At 40.3% G+C, this 14,825-nt stretch overlaps 1 protein-coding gene across 1 annotated transcript in view; it reads left to right on the forward strand.

The window, feature by feature from the left end:
• Positions 1-12,973, forward strand: part of WNT16 (Wnt family member 16) — a 40,797-nt gene extending 27,824 nt beyond the window's left edge. The window contains exon 4 of the mRNA XM_075855047.1: positions 12,289-12,973. Coding sequence (XP_075711162.1) covers positions 12,289-12,753 — 465 coding nt within the window. The 3' untranslated portion in view covers positions 12,754-12,973. The remainder of the gene's footprint in view (positions 1-12,288) is intronic.
• The last annotated feature ends 1,852 nt before the right edge of the window (positions 12,974-14,825 follow it).

Genomic DNA, 14,825 nt, shown 5'->3' on the forward strand with positions numbered 1-14,825 from the left:
GACAATATAAGGGTCTATTCATACGGTGCGGCAAAACCATGGTTTATTGCCGTAATTACCATAAAATTGCAGCAAAATGCGACGGTTTTAACCACGATTTTACAACAAAATGCAGAATTGCTATAAAGAAATCATATTATGGACATATATAATGTATATCCTTTGTATTAGGCACACTTAGGTAAAGAACATTTGCAGCAGGTTGTCTTCACATAGATAAATGAAAATGTATTATGTAAAATGTATTATGTGAACAATAGCTCTTTAAGGGGTCATCCATTTTATTTTTTATTTATTCATTCATTTATAGAATCATACAGATTTCTAATATAAATGTATTTAAAATTCTGCTCACAAACATTTCTTATACCAGTACAGTTGCCTCTGTCTAATAAAAAAAATTGTATATATATATATATACACAGGGTAATTCATAAAAGATGGTGAAAGGTAAAAGCCTGTACTAAAAGTAACATCAGTGGTAAATGGCCAGTGGCTAAAAATCAAAGCAAAATTGGCTTAGTTGCCCATAGCAACTAATCACAGTACAGCTTTCAAAATTTGAAATGTGCTTACATAGCATGACATAAGATGGCGACATCGAAGAAAAAGCTTTTTGCGTGTTGGAATTTGCAAGGACAGGTCTGTCGTGACAGTACAGCAAAATTTTCAGAATACACGTTGGGTGAAGCAATTCGAAACCACTGGGTGTTCATGTCATGGGAAAAGTCTGGGCCACCCAAAGACTTGAGGGGAGAGACACTAAACAGGATTCGATCAGTGTATGAGCGTAGTCCTAGAAAGTCAAACCAGGCTGACTAGTACGGAACTTCAGGTGCTACAAACCCCGGTATGGTGTATCTTACGAAGACATCTGCGTTGTAAGCCATAAAGATTACATCTTCTTAAGGCGATGAAACCAGACGACAAACCGAAACGCTGTGACTTTCGCATTGACTTGCAGGGCCAATTGGAAGAGGAGAAATTCGCTGACATGCTGGTGTTCAGCGATGAGGCTGCCTTTTACCTCAGTGGGAAGGTCAATCGTGACAATATTAGAATTTGGGGCCCAGAAACACCATGTGCCCATATCAAGCACATAAGGGACTCAACCAAAGTAACCGTGTTCTGTGTAATGAGCAGGCGCAAAGTTTACAGTCCCTTCTATTTTGCCGAGGATACTACCACTGGCTACTTCTCCTTGGACATGCTAAAGGAATGGTTTATGCCACAGATAGACTACGTTTGGCAGATCTTCCTCTATCAGCTGGATGGTGCACCTCCACATTTCCATTTAGATGTTTGCCGATACCAGAATGAAACTCTACCAGAACGTTGGATCAGCCGTGCCAGAAACAACGATTCACCAATGTTGCACTGGCCTCCATGATCACCAGATCTAACACCCCGCAACTTCTTTTTGTGAGGTTACATCAAGGACTCAGTGTATCTGCCCCCCAGCCACAGGATCTGAACGACCTGAGACTACGCATCACTGAAACAGTGGAGTCCATATCCGAGGATATGTTGGCACGCATCTGGACAGAACTGGAATACCGCCTAGACATATGTTGTGTCACCAATGGAAATCACTTTGAACATTTGTAGTGTATATATAAAACTTGGATTAATAGTATGTCTTTTCATGTTAATAAATTTGTGCTTCTCGGTTATGAATAACAAGGCTAGAATTTTATTCACTATATATATATATATATATATATCCATCCAAGAAACGAGACTGGAAGCAGCACTCAGCAACAAATGTGAATTTATTCACCCAACACCCAGTCTCGTTTTTTGGATATATGCATGAGGAGCACGTCACTCCTTATTTTTGAAGCTAGCACCAACCGTTTTCTTGGCTATTTACACAGTGCTGCTCCTATCCCCTGTTCTACGAGGAGATTAGAGAGATTAGAGAGAGAGATAGAGAGATAGAGAGATAGAGAGATAGAGAGAGATAGAGAGATAGAGAGATAGAGAGAGATAGAGAGAGATAGAGAGAGAGATAGAGAGAGAGATAGAGAGAGAGATAGAGAGAGAGAGATAGAGAGAGATAGAGAGAGATAGATAGAGAGAGAGAGATAGAGAGAGATAGATAGAGAGAGAGATAGAGAGATAGAGAGAGATAGAGAGATAGAGAGATAGAGAGATACAGAGATAGAGAGATACAGATATATACATATATATACATATATATACATATATACATATATATACATATATATACATATATACACATATATATACATATATACATATATATACATATATACACATATATACATATACATACATATATATATATATAGAAGATCCAAACATAGGAGCAGCACTGTGTCAATAGCCAGAAACGGTTGGTGCTAGCTTCAAAATATCAAGGAGTGACGAGCTCCTCATGCATATATCCAAGAAAAAGAGACTGGAAGCAGCACTCAGCAAAAAAATGTGAATTTATTCACCCAACACAGCAACGTTTCACTTCCTCCATGGAAGCATTTTCAAATTGAAAATGCTTCCATGGAGGAAGTGAAACGTTGCTGTGTTGGGTGAATAAATTCACATTTTTTTGCTGAGTGCTGCTTCCAGTCTCTTTTTCTTGGACATATATATATATATATATATATACATATATATATACATATACATATATATATACATATATATATACATATATATATATATATACATATATATATATATATACATATATATATATATATTTTTTAATCATCTAGCACAGTGAAGCACTGTATTTTTCGGACTATAGGACGCAGATTTTTTTCCCCTAGAAAATGTGTCCTAATCTTGTGTTGCGTTCTGTAGCCTGAAGGCAGACAACTAAGGCTGGGTACCAACAACCTGCATGCATCATATGTCCTAGGGGGAGCTACACTGGCGGATTCACTTGTTGAGAAGGATCTGGGTGTACTTGTAAATCATAAACTCAATAACAACATGCAGTGTCAATCAGCTGCTTCAAAGGCCAGCAGGATATTGTGGTGTATTAAAAGAGGCATGGACTCGCGGGACAGGGATGTAATATTACCACTTTACAAAGCATTAGTGAGGCCTCATCTAGAATATGCAGTCCAGTTCTGGGCTCCAGTTCATAGAAAGGATGCCCTGGAGTTGGAAAAAATACAAAGAAGAGAAACGAAGCTAATTGGGGGCATGGAGAATTTAAGTTATGAGGAAAGATTGAAAGAATTAAACCTATTTAGCCTTGAAAAAAGACGACTAAGGGGGGACATGATTAACTTATATAAATATATTAATGGCACATACAAAAAATATGGTGAAATCCTGTTCCTTGTAAAACCCCCTCAAAAAACAAGGGGGCACTCCCTCCGTCTGGAGAAAAAAAGGTTCAAGCTGCAGAGGCGACAAGGCTTCTTTACAGTGAGAACTGTGAATCTATGGAATAGTCTACCGCAGGAGCTGGTCACAGCAGGGACAGTAGATGGCTTTAAAAAAGGGTTAGATAATTTCCTAGAACAAAAAAATATTAGCTCCTATGTGTAGAAATTTTTCCTTCCCTTTTCCCTTCCCTTGGTTGAACTTGATGGACATGTGTCTTTTTTCAGCCGTACTAACTATGTAACTATGTAACTATGTAACTATGTAAGGCATCATGCACACAAACGTATTTTATTCCTCCCGTAAATACTGGCGTAAATACGGGTCCTTGGTCACACGTATTCGACCCGTATTGCACCAGTATTTACGGACCCGTTCCCTGTAAATACGGGTCCGGTGTCACCAGTATTCCACCCGTATTTACAGGGAATGTTTTCGCTGCAAAAATTGCACTGCACTAATTGGCAGGCCCTTCTCTCTAGCAGTGCAGGATAGAGAGAAGCGGCAGCCCTTTCCGTAGTAAAAGTAAAAGAAATTCATGATTACCCGGCCGTTGTCTTGGTGACGCGTCCCTCTTTCGACATTCAGCCCAACCTCCCTGGATGAAGCGGCAGTCCATGTGACCGCTGCAGCCTGTGATTGGCTGCAGCAGTCACATGTGCTGAAACGTCATCCCGGGAAGCCGGACTGGAGGAAGAAGCAGGGAGTTCTGGGTAAGTATGAACTTCAATTTTTTTTTACACGTTGATCTATATTGTGATCGGTAGTTACTGTCTAGGGTGCTGAAAGAGTTACTGCCGATCGTTTAACTCTTTCAGCACCCTGGACAGTGACTATCCCCTGACATCGCCTAGCAACGCTCCCGTAATTACGGGTGCACACACGTAGTCACCCGTAATTACGGGAGCCCCATAGACTTCTATGGGCCTGCCTGTGCCGTTATTACGGCCTGAAATAGGACATGTTCTATATTTTTCAACGGCACAGGCACCTTCCCGTAAGCATACGGGGAGGTACCCGTGGCCCATAGAAGTCTATGGGCCCGTACGGGCGTATTTACGTTCATGTGCATAAGGCCTAACAGTGTATAAAGAAGCTGGGAAACTGAGCTCGGAGCTTTAAGGGTATGTGCACACGAGAACTGGCTTTTACGTCTGAAAAGACAGACACTTTTCAGGAGAAAACAGCTGTGTTGTTTAAGACGTAAAAGCTCCTCCTCGCATTATGCGAGTCGTCTTTGACGGCGAACATTTGAGCTGTTCTTCATTGAATTCAATGAAGAACTGCTCAAATTACGTTTCAAAGAAGTGTCCTGCACTTCTTTGACGAGGCAGTCATTTTACGCGTCGTCGTTTGACAGCTGTCAAACGACGATGCGTAAATTACTGGTCGTCAGCACAGTACGTCGGCAAACACATTCAAATGAATGGGCAGATGTTTGCCGACGTATTGTAGCCCTATTTTCAGGCGTAAATCAAGGCATAATACGCCTCTTTACGCCTGAAAATAGGTTGTGTGAACCCAGCCTAAAGGTCCTTGCAGTGCAGTGTAATGGAAGCTGCTTGTCCTGTGCTGTGTGTAAAAAAATCTCTGTGTTATCTGCTCACTGAACAGTAACATCTTACACAGAATTCTGTCAAATCTGACTGTTCAGTGAGCAAATAACACACAGCAAAGTAAATCTATGCAGGAACTGATCTGCAAGGACCTTCTAGCCACGCCCCCTCCTATGTACAGAGCAAGAAGAGCAGATTCAACACCATTGCCTCTCCACATCTCTCATGTCAGGTGACTTCAGGGGAGGATGAGAGCACTATAGCTGCCAATATCTTGTATTTCTGTGGCTGACATTGTATTGGGGCACTGTGGTACCCTATTGTCTGAATATTACCCAGGAAATGTACAGTTAAAGGGAAAACTTTTTTTTCTCCTCTTTTATGCTATAAATTATGGGTGCTTCTTATGGTCCAGAGCATCCTATAGTCTGAAAAATACGGTAGTTGTTCATTATTCCATCATTTGGCCAGGGTCACACACACAGTTTCGATGCAGTTTTTGATGCAGCTTTTGGGGCAGTTTTTTGAGCCAAAGTCAGAAGTGGATCTTTAAGTAAGGAAATGTATCAAGAAAAGACTGATGCACCTCCTTTCCTTTGTGCCCACTTCCGTGTTTGGCTTAATAAACTGAGCAAAAAAAATGCCACAAAAAACTGCATCAAAACTGTGTGTGAACCTGGCCTTAGTCCTATTCACTTAGCCCATGCATGTGTCCTCTATGTGGCCCCATCACATTTATGTCATGTAACCCTGTTAAGGGTCACATGATGTGAGTGTGTGGCGGTCACATGACTGACGCCATGTTTAGTCATTCAGTTAGCCTGCGGATGCATTACACAGGACTAATCTGGGGGCTATGCCATTCTACTGTGACAGGGGCCTCATGCACTATAAGAAATGTTTGTGAGCAGAATTTCTAATACATGTATATTCGAAAACTGTATGATTTCCTATTCTACAACTAAGTAAGAAAATAAATAAAAACTGAACAACCCCTTTAATGCTCAAAGCGTATGTCATTTGAACACCATTTTACAGTTTATAAATGGTTATTATCAATATAAAAATGAATATGTCTTTCTTTCGTTGTGTGTGGCGATAGTTTGCTTTTGGCTGACCATGCAACAAACGGGTCGGTACAGTTTTCTGGTCCCTTATGCTGGGTGACTCTCTCTCTTAGACCTATGCATTCTCATATTGGACTCATATTTATATATTTCTGAATAATCCTTTTTGTCACTGGCTTTTTGTGTAGTCTATTTATGGCATTTTGCCCTATGATACTTTTGCACTACTTTAATTAATCCAGCGTACATACATTTCTTTTGAACCAATTTACCTGCACATTGCCGCATCACATGATGTCTATATGTTATTTGCATGTTATCTGTGTAGTCTTCATTGTATCTCCACACTATTTTTAATTTGTCTGTTTAACCCCTTCCAGCTCCTTGACGTACTATTACGTCATGGCAGCTGTATCGTTCGCGCTCCATGACGCAATAGTACGTCTCGGGAGTAACGGCCGTTTCGGCCGTCCTCCCGACACATACAGGAGCTGTGACGCTGCTGTCTTGTTCAGCAGCTGTCACAGCTCCTACAGCGGGGACCGATCGCTGTGTCCCCGCTGATTAACCTCTTAAAAGCCACGTTCTATAGAGATCGCAGATTTTTAGGGGTTAAGCTGCCATCGCCGGCCTGCTACACGATAGCGGCCGGCGATGGTGACTATGGCAACCGGACACCAAACAATGGCGTCCGGCTATGCCATAGACGGAAGCCTATTGGGTCCTGACAACGTCAGGACCCACTATGCTTGCTGTCAGTCAGTAGCTGACAGTTCTAATACACTGCACTACGCATGTAGTGCAGTGTATTAGAATAGCGATCAGGGCCTCCTGCCCTCATGTCCCCTAGTGGGACAAAGTAATAAAGTAAAAAAAAAGTTAAAAAAAGATGTGTAAAAATAAGAAAATAAAAGATTTAAAAGTAATAAAAGTCAAAATCCCCCCTTTTCCCTTATCAGTCCTTTATTATTAATAAAAATATATAAACAAACAAATAAACTATACATAATTGGTATCGCCGCGTCCGTAACGGCCTGAACTACAAAATTATTTCGTTATTTATCCCGCACGGTGAACGCCGTAAAATAAAATAATAATAAACCGTACCACAATCACAATTCTTTGGTCACTTCACCTCCCAAAAAATGGAATAAAAAGAGATCAAAAAGTCGCATGTACCTAAAAACGGTAATGATTGAAACTACAGTTCGTTACGCAAAAAATAAGTCCACACACGGCTTTATTGATTGAAAAATAAAAACGTTCTGGCTCTTAGAATAAGGTAACACAAAAAGTGAATGAAACGTATTTTATTGTGCAAACGCCATAAGACATAAAAAAAAACTATAAACATCTGGTATCGCCGTAATCGTATCGCCCCGCAGAATAAAGTGAATATGTCATTTATAGTGCACGGTGAACGCTGTAAAAAAAAAAAAACAAAAAAAAAACAATAGTAGAATTGCTGTTTTTTAGTCACCGCGCCACCTAAAAATAGAATAAAAACTGATCAAAAAGCCGCATGTACCCCAAGAAAACTACAATGGATTCCTCAAGGGGTCTAGTTTCCAAATTGGGGCCACTTTTGGGGGGTTCCCAATGTTTTGGCACCACAAGACCTCTTAAAACCGGACATGGTGCCTAATAAAAAAGAGGCCTCAAAATCCACTAGGCGCTCCTTTGCTTCGGAGGCCGGTGCTTCAGTCCATTACCGCACTAGGGCCACATGTGGGATATTTCTAAAAACTGCAGAATCTGGGCAATAAATATTAATTTGCGTTTCACTGATAAATCCTTTTGTGTTATAAAAAAAATGGTATAAAGAGGATTTTCTGACAAAAAAAAAAATGTAAATTTCACCTCTACTTTGCTCTAAATTTTTGTGAAACACCTAAAGGGTTCATAAACTTTCTAAATGCTGTTGTGAATACTTTGAGGGGTCTAGTTTCTAAAATGGGGTATTTCATAGGGGTTTCTAATATATGGGCCCCTCAAAGCAACTTCAGAACTGAACCCTAAAAAAATAAATAAATAAGGCAATACTTCGCTTCTTACATTATACTGATAATGAGCCGTGCCCACCCCGAGATGACCCCAGTTTTGACCGTTTGTATAAACGGAGACCCCTATTAGACCGTTCCAGTGCCCGGTTTTCCCAAGCATACACCCCCGAGAAGTGTATTTCTATTGATGAGTCCCTGGTACATTTTAAAGGGAGGGTTCAATTCCGCGAGTACCTGCCGGGTAAGAGGGCAAGGTATGGTGTGAAGATGTATAAGCTGTGAGAGTGCATCAGGGTATACCTTCAGGTTTAGGATATATGAAGGAAAGGCCACCCCCAAACCAGACTGCATCCTGGACTACAATAGGTACATGGGAGGGATGGACTTGTAAGATCAAGCCCTGAAGCCCTACAGCGCCATGCGGTGTGGTATAAGAAGCTGGCCGTGCACATCATACAGATGGCTTTGTACAATGCGTACGTGCTACGTCGATGTGCAGGCCAGATGGGAACTTTCCTGGAATTTCAAGAGGTGATTATCAAGAACCTAATCTTTAGGGACCAAGAAGGGGGGGCACCCAGTACTTCTGGAAGCGATGCCACACGCATCGTACCAGGGCAACACTTTCCAGGAGAAGTTCCCCAAACTGGCAAGAAGGGAAAAAGTCAAAAGAGGTGCAAAGTCTGCTATAAGAGGGCGATAATGGATGACACAATATATCAATGTGACACGTGTCCCGAATAACCAGAGCTCTGTATGAAAGAGTGTTTTCAAATTTATCATACATCTCTTGGTTTATAATTTACTGCAATTTTACTTACCCTGATGCACTCCGCACAGCTTATCCCCCCTTGTCTTTCCCCTCTGAGCCCTGCTGTGTGTCCAGGCAGCTGATAACAGCCACATGTAGGGTATTGCCATACCCGGGAGAACCCACATTACAGTTTATGGGGTGTAGGTCTCCGGTCAAAATGCTCACTACACCTCTAGATGAATGCCTTAAGGGTGTAGTTTTTAAAACGGGGTCACTTCTTGCGGGTTTCAACTGTACTGGTACCTCAGGGGCTTCTGCATACATGACTTCGCACTAGAAAATCCCCAGTAGGCCAAATGGTGGTCCTTTCCTTCTGAGCCCTCCCATGGGCCCAAACGGCAGTTTATCACAACAAATGGGGTATTGCGGCACTCAGAACAAATTGCGCAACAGAATGGGGTATTTTGTTTCTTGTGAAAATAAGAAATTTTCAGCCAAAACTACATATTATTTGAAAAAAATAATTTTGTTTTCATTCCCAGCCCAATTCAAATAAGTTCTGTGAAGAAACTATGGAGTCTAAATGGTCACATTACCCATAAATGAATTCCTTGAGGGGTGTAGTTTTCAAAATGGGGTCACTTCTGGTGGGTTTCCATTGCTTTGATACCTCTGGGGCTCTGCAAATGCGACATGGCACCCGAAAACCAAACCAGCAAAATCTGTACTCCAAAGAACACACAGCGCTCCTTCCCTTCTGAGCCCTCCCATGGGCCCAAACGGCAGTTTATTGCCACAAATGGGGTATTTATGCACTCAGGAGAAATTGGGCAACAAAATTGAGTATTTTGTTCCCTGTGAAAATAAGAAATTCTGGTAAAAAAATTACATCTTATTGGAAAAAATGTCATTTTTTTAATGTCACAGCCCAATTGAAATAGGTGCTGTGAAAAAACTGTGTGGTCAAAATGCTAACAACAACCATAAATGAATTCCTTGAGGGGTGTGGTTTCCAAAATGGGGTCACTTTTGGCGGGTTTCCATTGCTTTGATACCTCTGAAGCTCTGCAAATGCGACATGGCACCCGAAAACCAATCCAACAAAATCTGGACTCCAACAAACATATAGCGCTCCTTTCCTTCTGAGCCCTCCCATGGGCCCAAACGGCAGTTTATCACCACAAATGGGGTATTGCCACACTAAGGACAAATTGGGCAACAAAATGGGGTATTTTGTTCCCTGTGAAAATAAGAAATTTTGATCACAAATGACATTTTATTGGAAAAAATGAAATTTTTTTCATTTCACAGCCCAATTCAAATACGTGCTGTGAAAAAACTGTGCGGTCAAAATGGTAACAACAACCCTAAATGAATTCCTTGAGGGGTGTAGTTTCCAAAATGGGGTCACTATTGGGGGATTCCTACTGTTTTGGCACCTCAACGCCTCTTCAAACCTGGCATGCTGCCTAAAATATATTCTAATAAAAAAGAGGACTCAAAATGCACTAGGTGCTTCTTTGCTTCTAGGGCTTGTGTTTAAGTCCACGAGCGCAGTAGGGCCACATGTGTGACATTTCTAAAAACTGCAGAATCTGGACAATACATATTTAGTAGTGTTTCTCTGGTAAAAGCTTCTGTGTTACAGAAAAAAAAATGAATACAATTGAAATTCTGCAAGAAAAATGAAATTTGCAAATTTCACCTCCACTTTGCTTTAATTCCTGTGAAATGCCTGAAGGGTTAAAAAAACTTTCTAAATGCTGTTTTGAATACTTTGAGGGGTCTAGTTTTTAAAATGGGGTGTTTTATCAGGGTTTCTAATACATAGGCCCCACAAAGCCACTTCAGAACTCAAGAGGTACCTTAAAAAAAAGGCTTTTGAAATTTTCGTAAAAATATGAGAAATTGCTGTTTATGTTCTAAGCCTTGTAACGTCCAAGAAAAATAAAAGAATGTTCAAAAAACGATGCCAATCTAAAGTAGACATATGGGAAATGTGAACTAGTAACTATTTTGGGTGGTATAACCGTCTGTTTTACAAGCAGATGCATTTAAATTCTGAAAAATGCAATTTTTTCAAAATTTTCTCTACATTTTGCAATTTTTCACCAATAAACACTGAATATATCGACCAAATTTTACCACGAACATGAAGCCCAGTGTGTCACGAGAAAACAATCTCAGAATCGCTTGGGTAGGTTTAAGCATTCCGACGTTATTACCACATAAAGTGAAATATGTCAGATTTGAAAAATGGGCTCTGAGCCTTAAGGCCAAAACTAGGCTGCGTCCTTAAGGGGTTAATTGTTTTTTTTTAAGTCTTGATGGCCAATATGTTCTTATGATTATTGTAATAAAGTAATTCTACCTTTTCATGGTACATAGTGTGTACTTTGTGGTATTTATTCCGTTTTGGATGTTTGATATCTCCTCACGTATATTTATAGGTGTTTAATCTGTTTTTCTTTGCCTGGTGCTGTTAATCAAGATCAGTATAAGATAAGTAATGTAATATATTTTGCAAAGTTACCAAATTCTTTTGTAGATGAATTATATATATATATATATATATATAAACTCAAAAATAGTATCCGTAGGTCATACCCTTTAAAAGATTTATTAGGCTGTGTTCACACTGGGTGGATACGCTGTGTAATAACACGCAGTGTATCCGCCCTGAGAATTCCGATTGAAAAAGGACACAAAACTGTGGGGCAGTTTTTCTCCTGGAATGTCCGCTGCGAAAAACTGCACCATGACGTCTCATACCAGGGGACCACTGCAGCCTGTGATTGGCTGCAGCGGCGGTCACATAGGATGAAGCGTCATCCCAGGAGGCCGGCCCTCTGATGTCATCCAGGCCGGCCTCCTGCTATGATGTTTCATCCGTGTTGACGCCGCTACAGCCTGTGATTGGCTGCAGCTGCAGTCACATGGGATGAAGAGTCATTCCAGATGGATGAAACACAGACTCTAGGTAAGTATAATAAAGTTTTTTGAGTTACGTTTGTCGCGGCAGGATCGCTGCAAACCCGCCACAAAAAAATGCATCAACTGCTATTTGCTACGGGATTTACCTCTCCATTGAATTTAATGGGGAAATCCTGCAAACAAATAAGCAGCGTTTACGTAAATACAATTGACATTGACCGCAGGTCACTTTGAGCGTTTTTTTTCGCTCAGTATTTACGCAGCATGTGGATGAGATTTATTTTATCTTATCCACTTTGCTGCGCCTGTATTTGCTGCACATTTTCCGTAACAAATTCCGCTGCGGACAATCCGCAGTATTTACGGTTTAGATTGTTCAATCTAATAAATGTATACATTTTGTGTGTGTATATAGGGCTGTGGGTGTTTTCACACATACTCATTGATTGTGGCTTCTACCATGTAAACTGTGACTAGTACAGTCAATGACTAGAGTATACATTATAATTGACATCTCCTATAGTCAACATATATAAATATAAAACGTACTGTTCTCATTTCATAAACCTTGAAAGGATTTGCTTCTGATGTGTGTGCATCTGTTTCATTAGGCAGTGGCTAAGCTGATGACAGTCGACTGTCGCTGTCATGGAGTCTCCGGTTCCTGCGCTGTGAAAACATGTTGGAAATCTATGTCTTCATTTGAAAAGATTGGCAATTACCTGAAGGACAAATATGAAACCAGCATACAGATATCAGATAGGATGAAACGAAAAGTCCGCAGGAAAGAGAAAAATAATCGTAAGATACCGATCAGAAAAGAGGACCTTGTTTACACCAACAGATCCCCTAATTATTGCGTAGAAGATCAAAAACTTGGAATATCTGGGACCCATGGTCGCGAATGCAACCGAACCTCAGAGGGTCCAGATGGCTGCAATCTGCTCTGTTGTGGGAGGGGGTATAACACTCATGTAGTAAGACATGTGGAAAGATGCGAGTGTAAATTTGTGTGGTGCTGCTATGTGCGCTGCAGGCGTTGTGAAAGCATGACTGATGTGCACACTTGTAAATGAGAAGAGAAATGAAAACATATATTCCATAATTTAATTAGAATAAATAGATTATGATCTATCTGGTCATCTATGTCAAACAAGTCAATAGTGGTGCTGGTTGTAGTATGGATTGATAGGAAGTGTGCGTCTGAGACATGACCGCGCCATTAACTATCAAGTATATAATCTGAAGAGTGTGGCGAAATGGAGAAGAGACGACAACCACTATAAGGCTGGGTTCACACGAGCACATTAACGTCAGTAATGGACGGACGGATTTCGGCCGCTAATCCCGGACCGAACTCAGTGCAGGGAGCCGGGCTCCTAGCATCATAGTTATGTACGACGCTAGGAGTCCCTGCCTCTCTGCAGGACAACTGTCCCATACTGAAATCATGTTTTCAGTACGGGACAGTAGTTCCACGGAGAGGCAGGGACTCCTAGCGTCGTACATAACTATGATGCTAGGAGCCCGGCTCCCTGCACTGTGTTCGGTCCGGGACTTCCGGCCGAAATACGTCCATCCATTACGGACGTTAATGTGCTCGTGTGAACCCAGCCTAACAGTGGTGAACACTTGGTAAGTACAAGCTTTCAGAGTTAGGAGATGGCTAGAAAGCCCAATCAAAACAGAATTGTCAGAGGTCTGTGGTCTCAAAGACTGTAGAGAGATGGAAGAGACATTGGAATTCATTTTGGAAAACTAGCACAGACCATGGAGGTGTTGTCCACAGCCATCAAGTTAAAACATAAAATATCCGATTGGATGAAATAATTTCTCCAGTTTTTATAAATGCGGCCCGTTATATTCAAATTTATGAAAAGATTTGTATTCATGAAAGTTAGACATAACTAAGCAAGAGTGTTTTCAAAAACATTAATTGATATTTTTTATTAATAATTATGTAGGGTTCATTTTAGTTGTCGACATTGATTCTTTTTTTAAAAATTAAGCTTCATTTTGATTGAAAAGAATATTGGAATTTGGAAAAAAACTGGAAATTTGTTAAACAATAAAAGCCATTTTTGTATATATAAATTAAATTTTATATTTTCATATAAAATAATTTGTACAGTCAATTAAAATAACGTATGAATATACATCTGTTATAGGGTTTTTATACTACTTAAAGTTGTACATTTTGTATATATTTAAATTATACAGTTCTCGCACTGGCTAGTAATCTAAATGCTTGTATGGTATATATACATATTTGTGTTTTGAAATTAATAGTTACTTGTTGTCCTTACAACCCCCTCCCCCAAAAAAGCACTAAAACAAAGAGAATCATCATTATTATCGATACATTTTATTGCATATGTTTTTATATAATGTCAAATACATATTAGTTTTATTACAACTGATTCTATGGTTGATGTGTATTTTTTATTTTCATTAATTTTTTTTGTGAAATTAAAGTTGTGTTATTTTACGTCTCTTCAGCAGCTGAAGTATCTATGGTTATTGACAAACAGGACAGTGTAAAACTGCAATTCAATACTCTTTTGTAAAGTCATGAAGTTGTAATGAGCCGAAACAAACTTTTGCCTGTAGAGGAAAAGCGCAGCGAGAAAATCAGGTGACATGGGTAGAATGCAGAACACAAACTTTACTTCAACTAGGGTACAATTTTTATTGTTACAGTCTTTTGGGCACAAAGCTTGGCGGTTTCAAAGTACAGTCTCTAAGCAGTAACAATAAACAGTTCACAGGCTTAATGTTTTCTCTTACTAGAAGGCACAAACACTTGGCGGTCACAGTCTTTAAACAATATGGTGGGACGCCATGATGGTAATTGCAGTGGGGATGGTACGTTCACCCACGGTTGGTCAGTAATTAAGCTGTGACCGTGATATGCACAGCAATTTCTAATTTCCCTTAGGTCGGTCCTAGCCCTGCACCACTGGGTGGGCGCTTCCTGCGCTCCCTCTACAAAAGCAGTCCTCTCGTCTCAGGCCATTCTTTATCCGGCAGCTTTAGTCCTTCTCAGCTCTCCAAAAAAATAAAAGTCTATACTTACTTGTAGCCATAGCGACACGTCCCTCTGACGTCCTGCAGCCCAGCCTCCTAGGATAAGGTTTCATCGCATGTG

The sequence above is a fragment of the Rhinoderma darwinii genome, chromosome 3, assembly GCF_050947455.1.
Source record: "Rhinoderma darwinii isolate aRhiDar2 chromosome 3, aRhiDar2.hap1, whole genome shotgun sequence".
Lineage (NCBI taxonomy): Eukaryota > Metazoa > Chordata > Amphibia > Anura > Rhinodermatidae > Rhinoderma > Rhinoderma darwinii.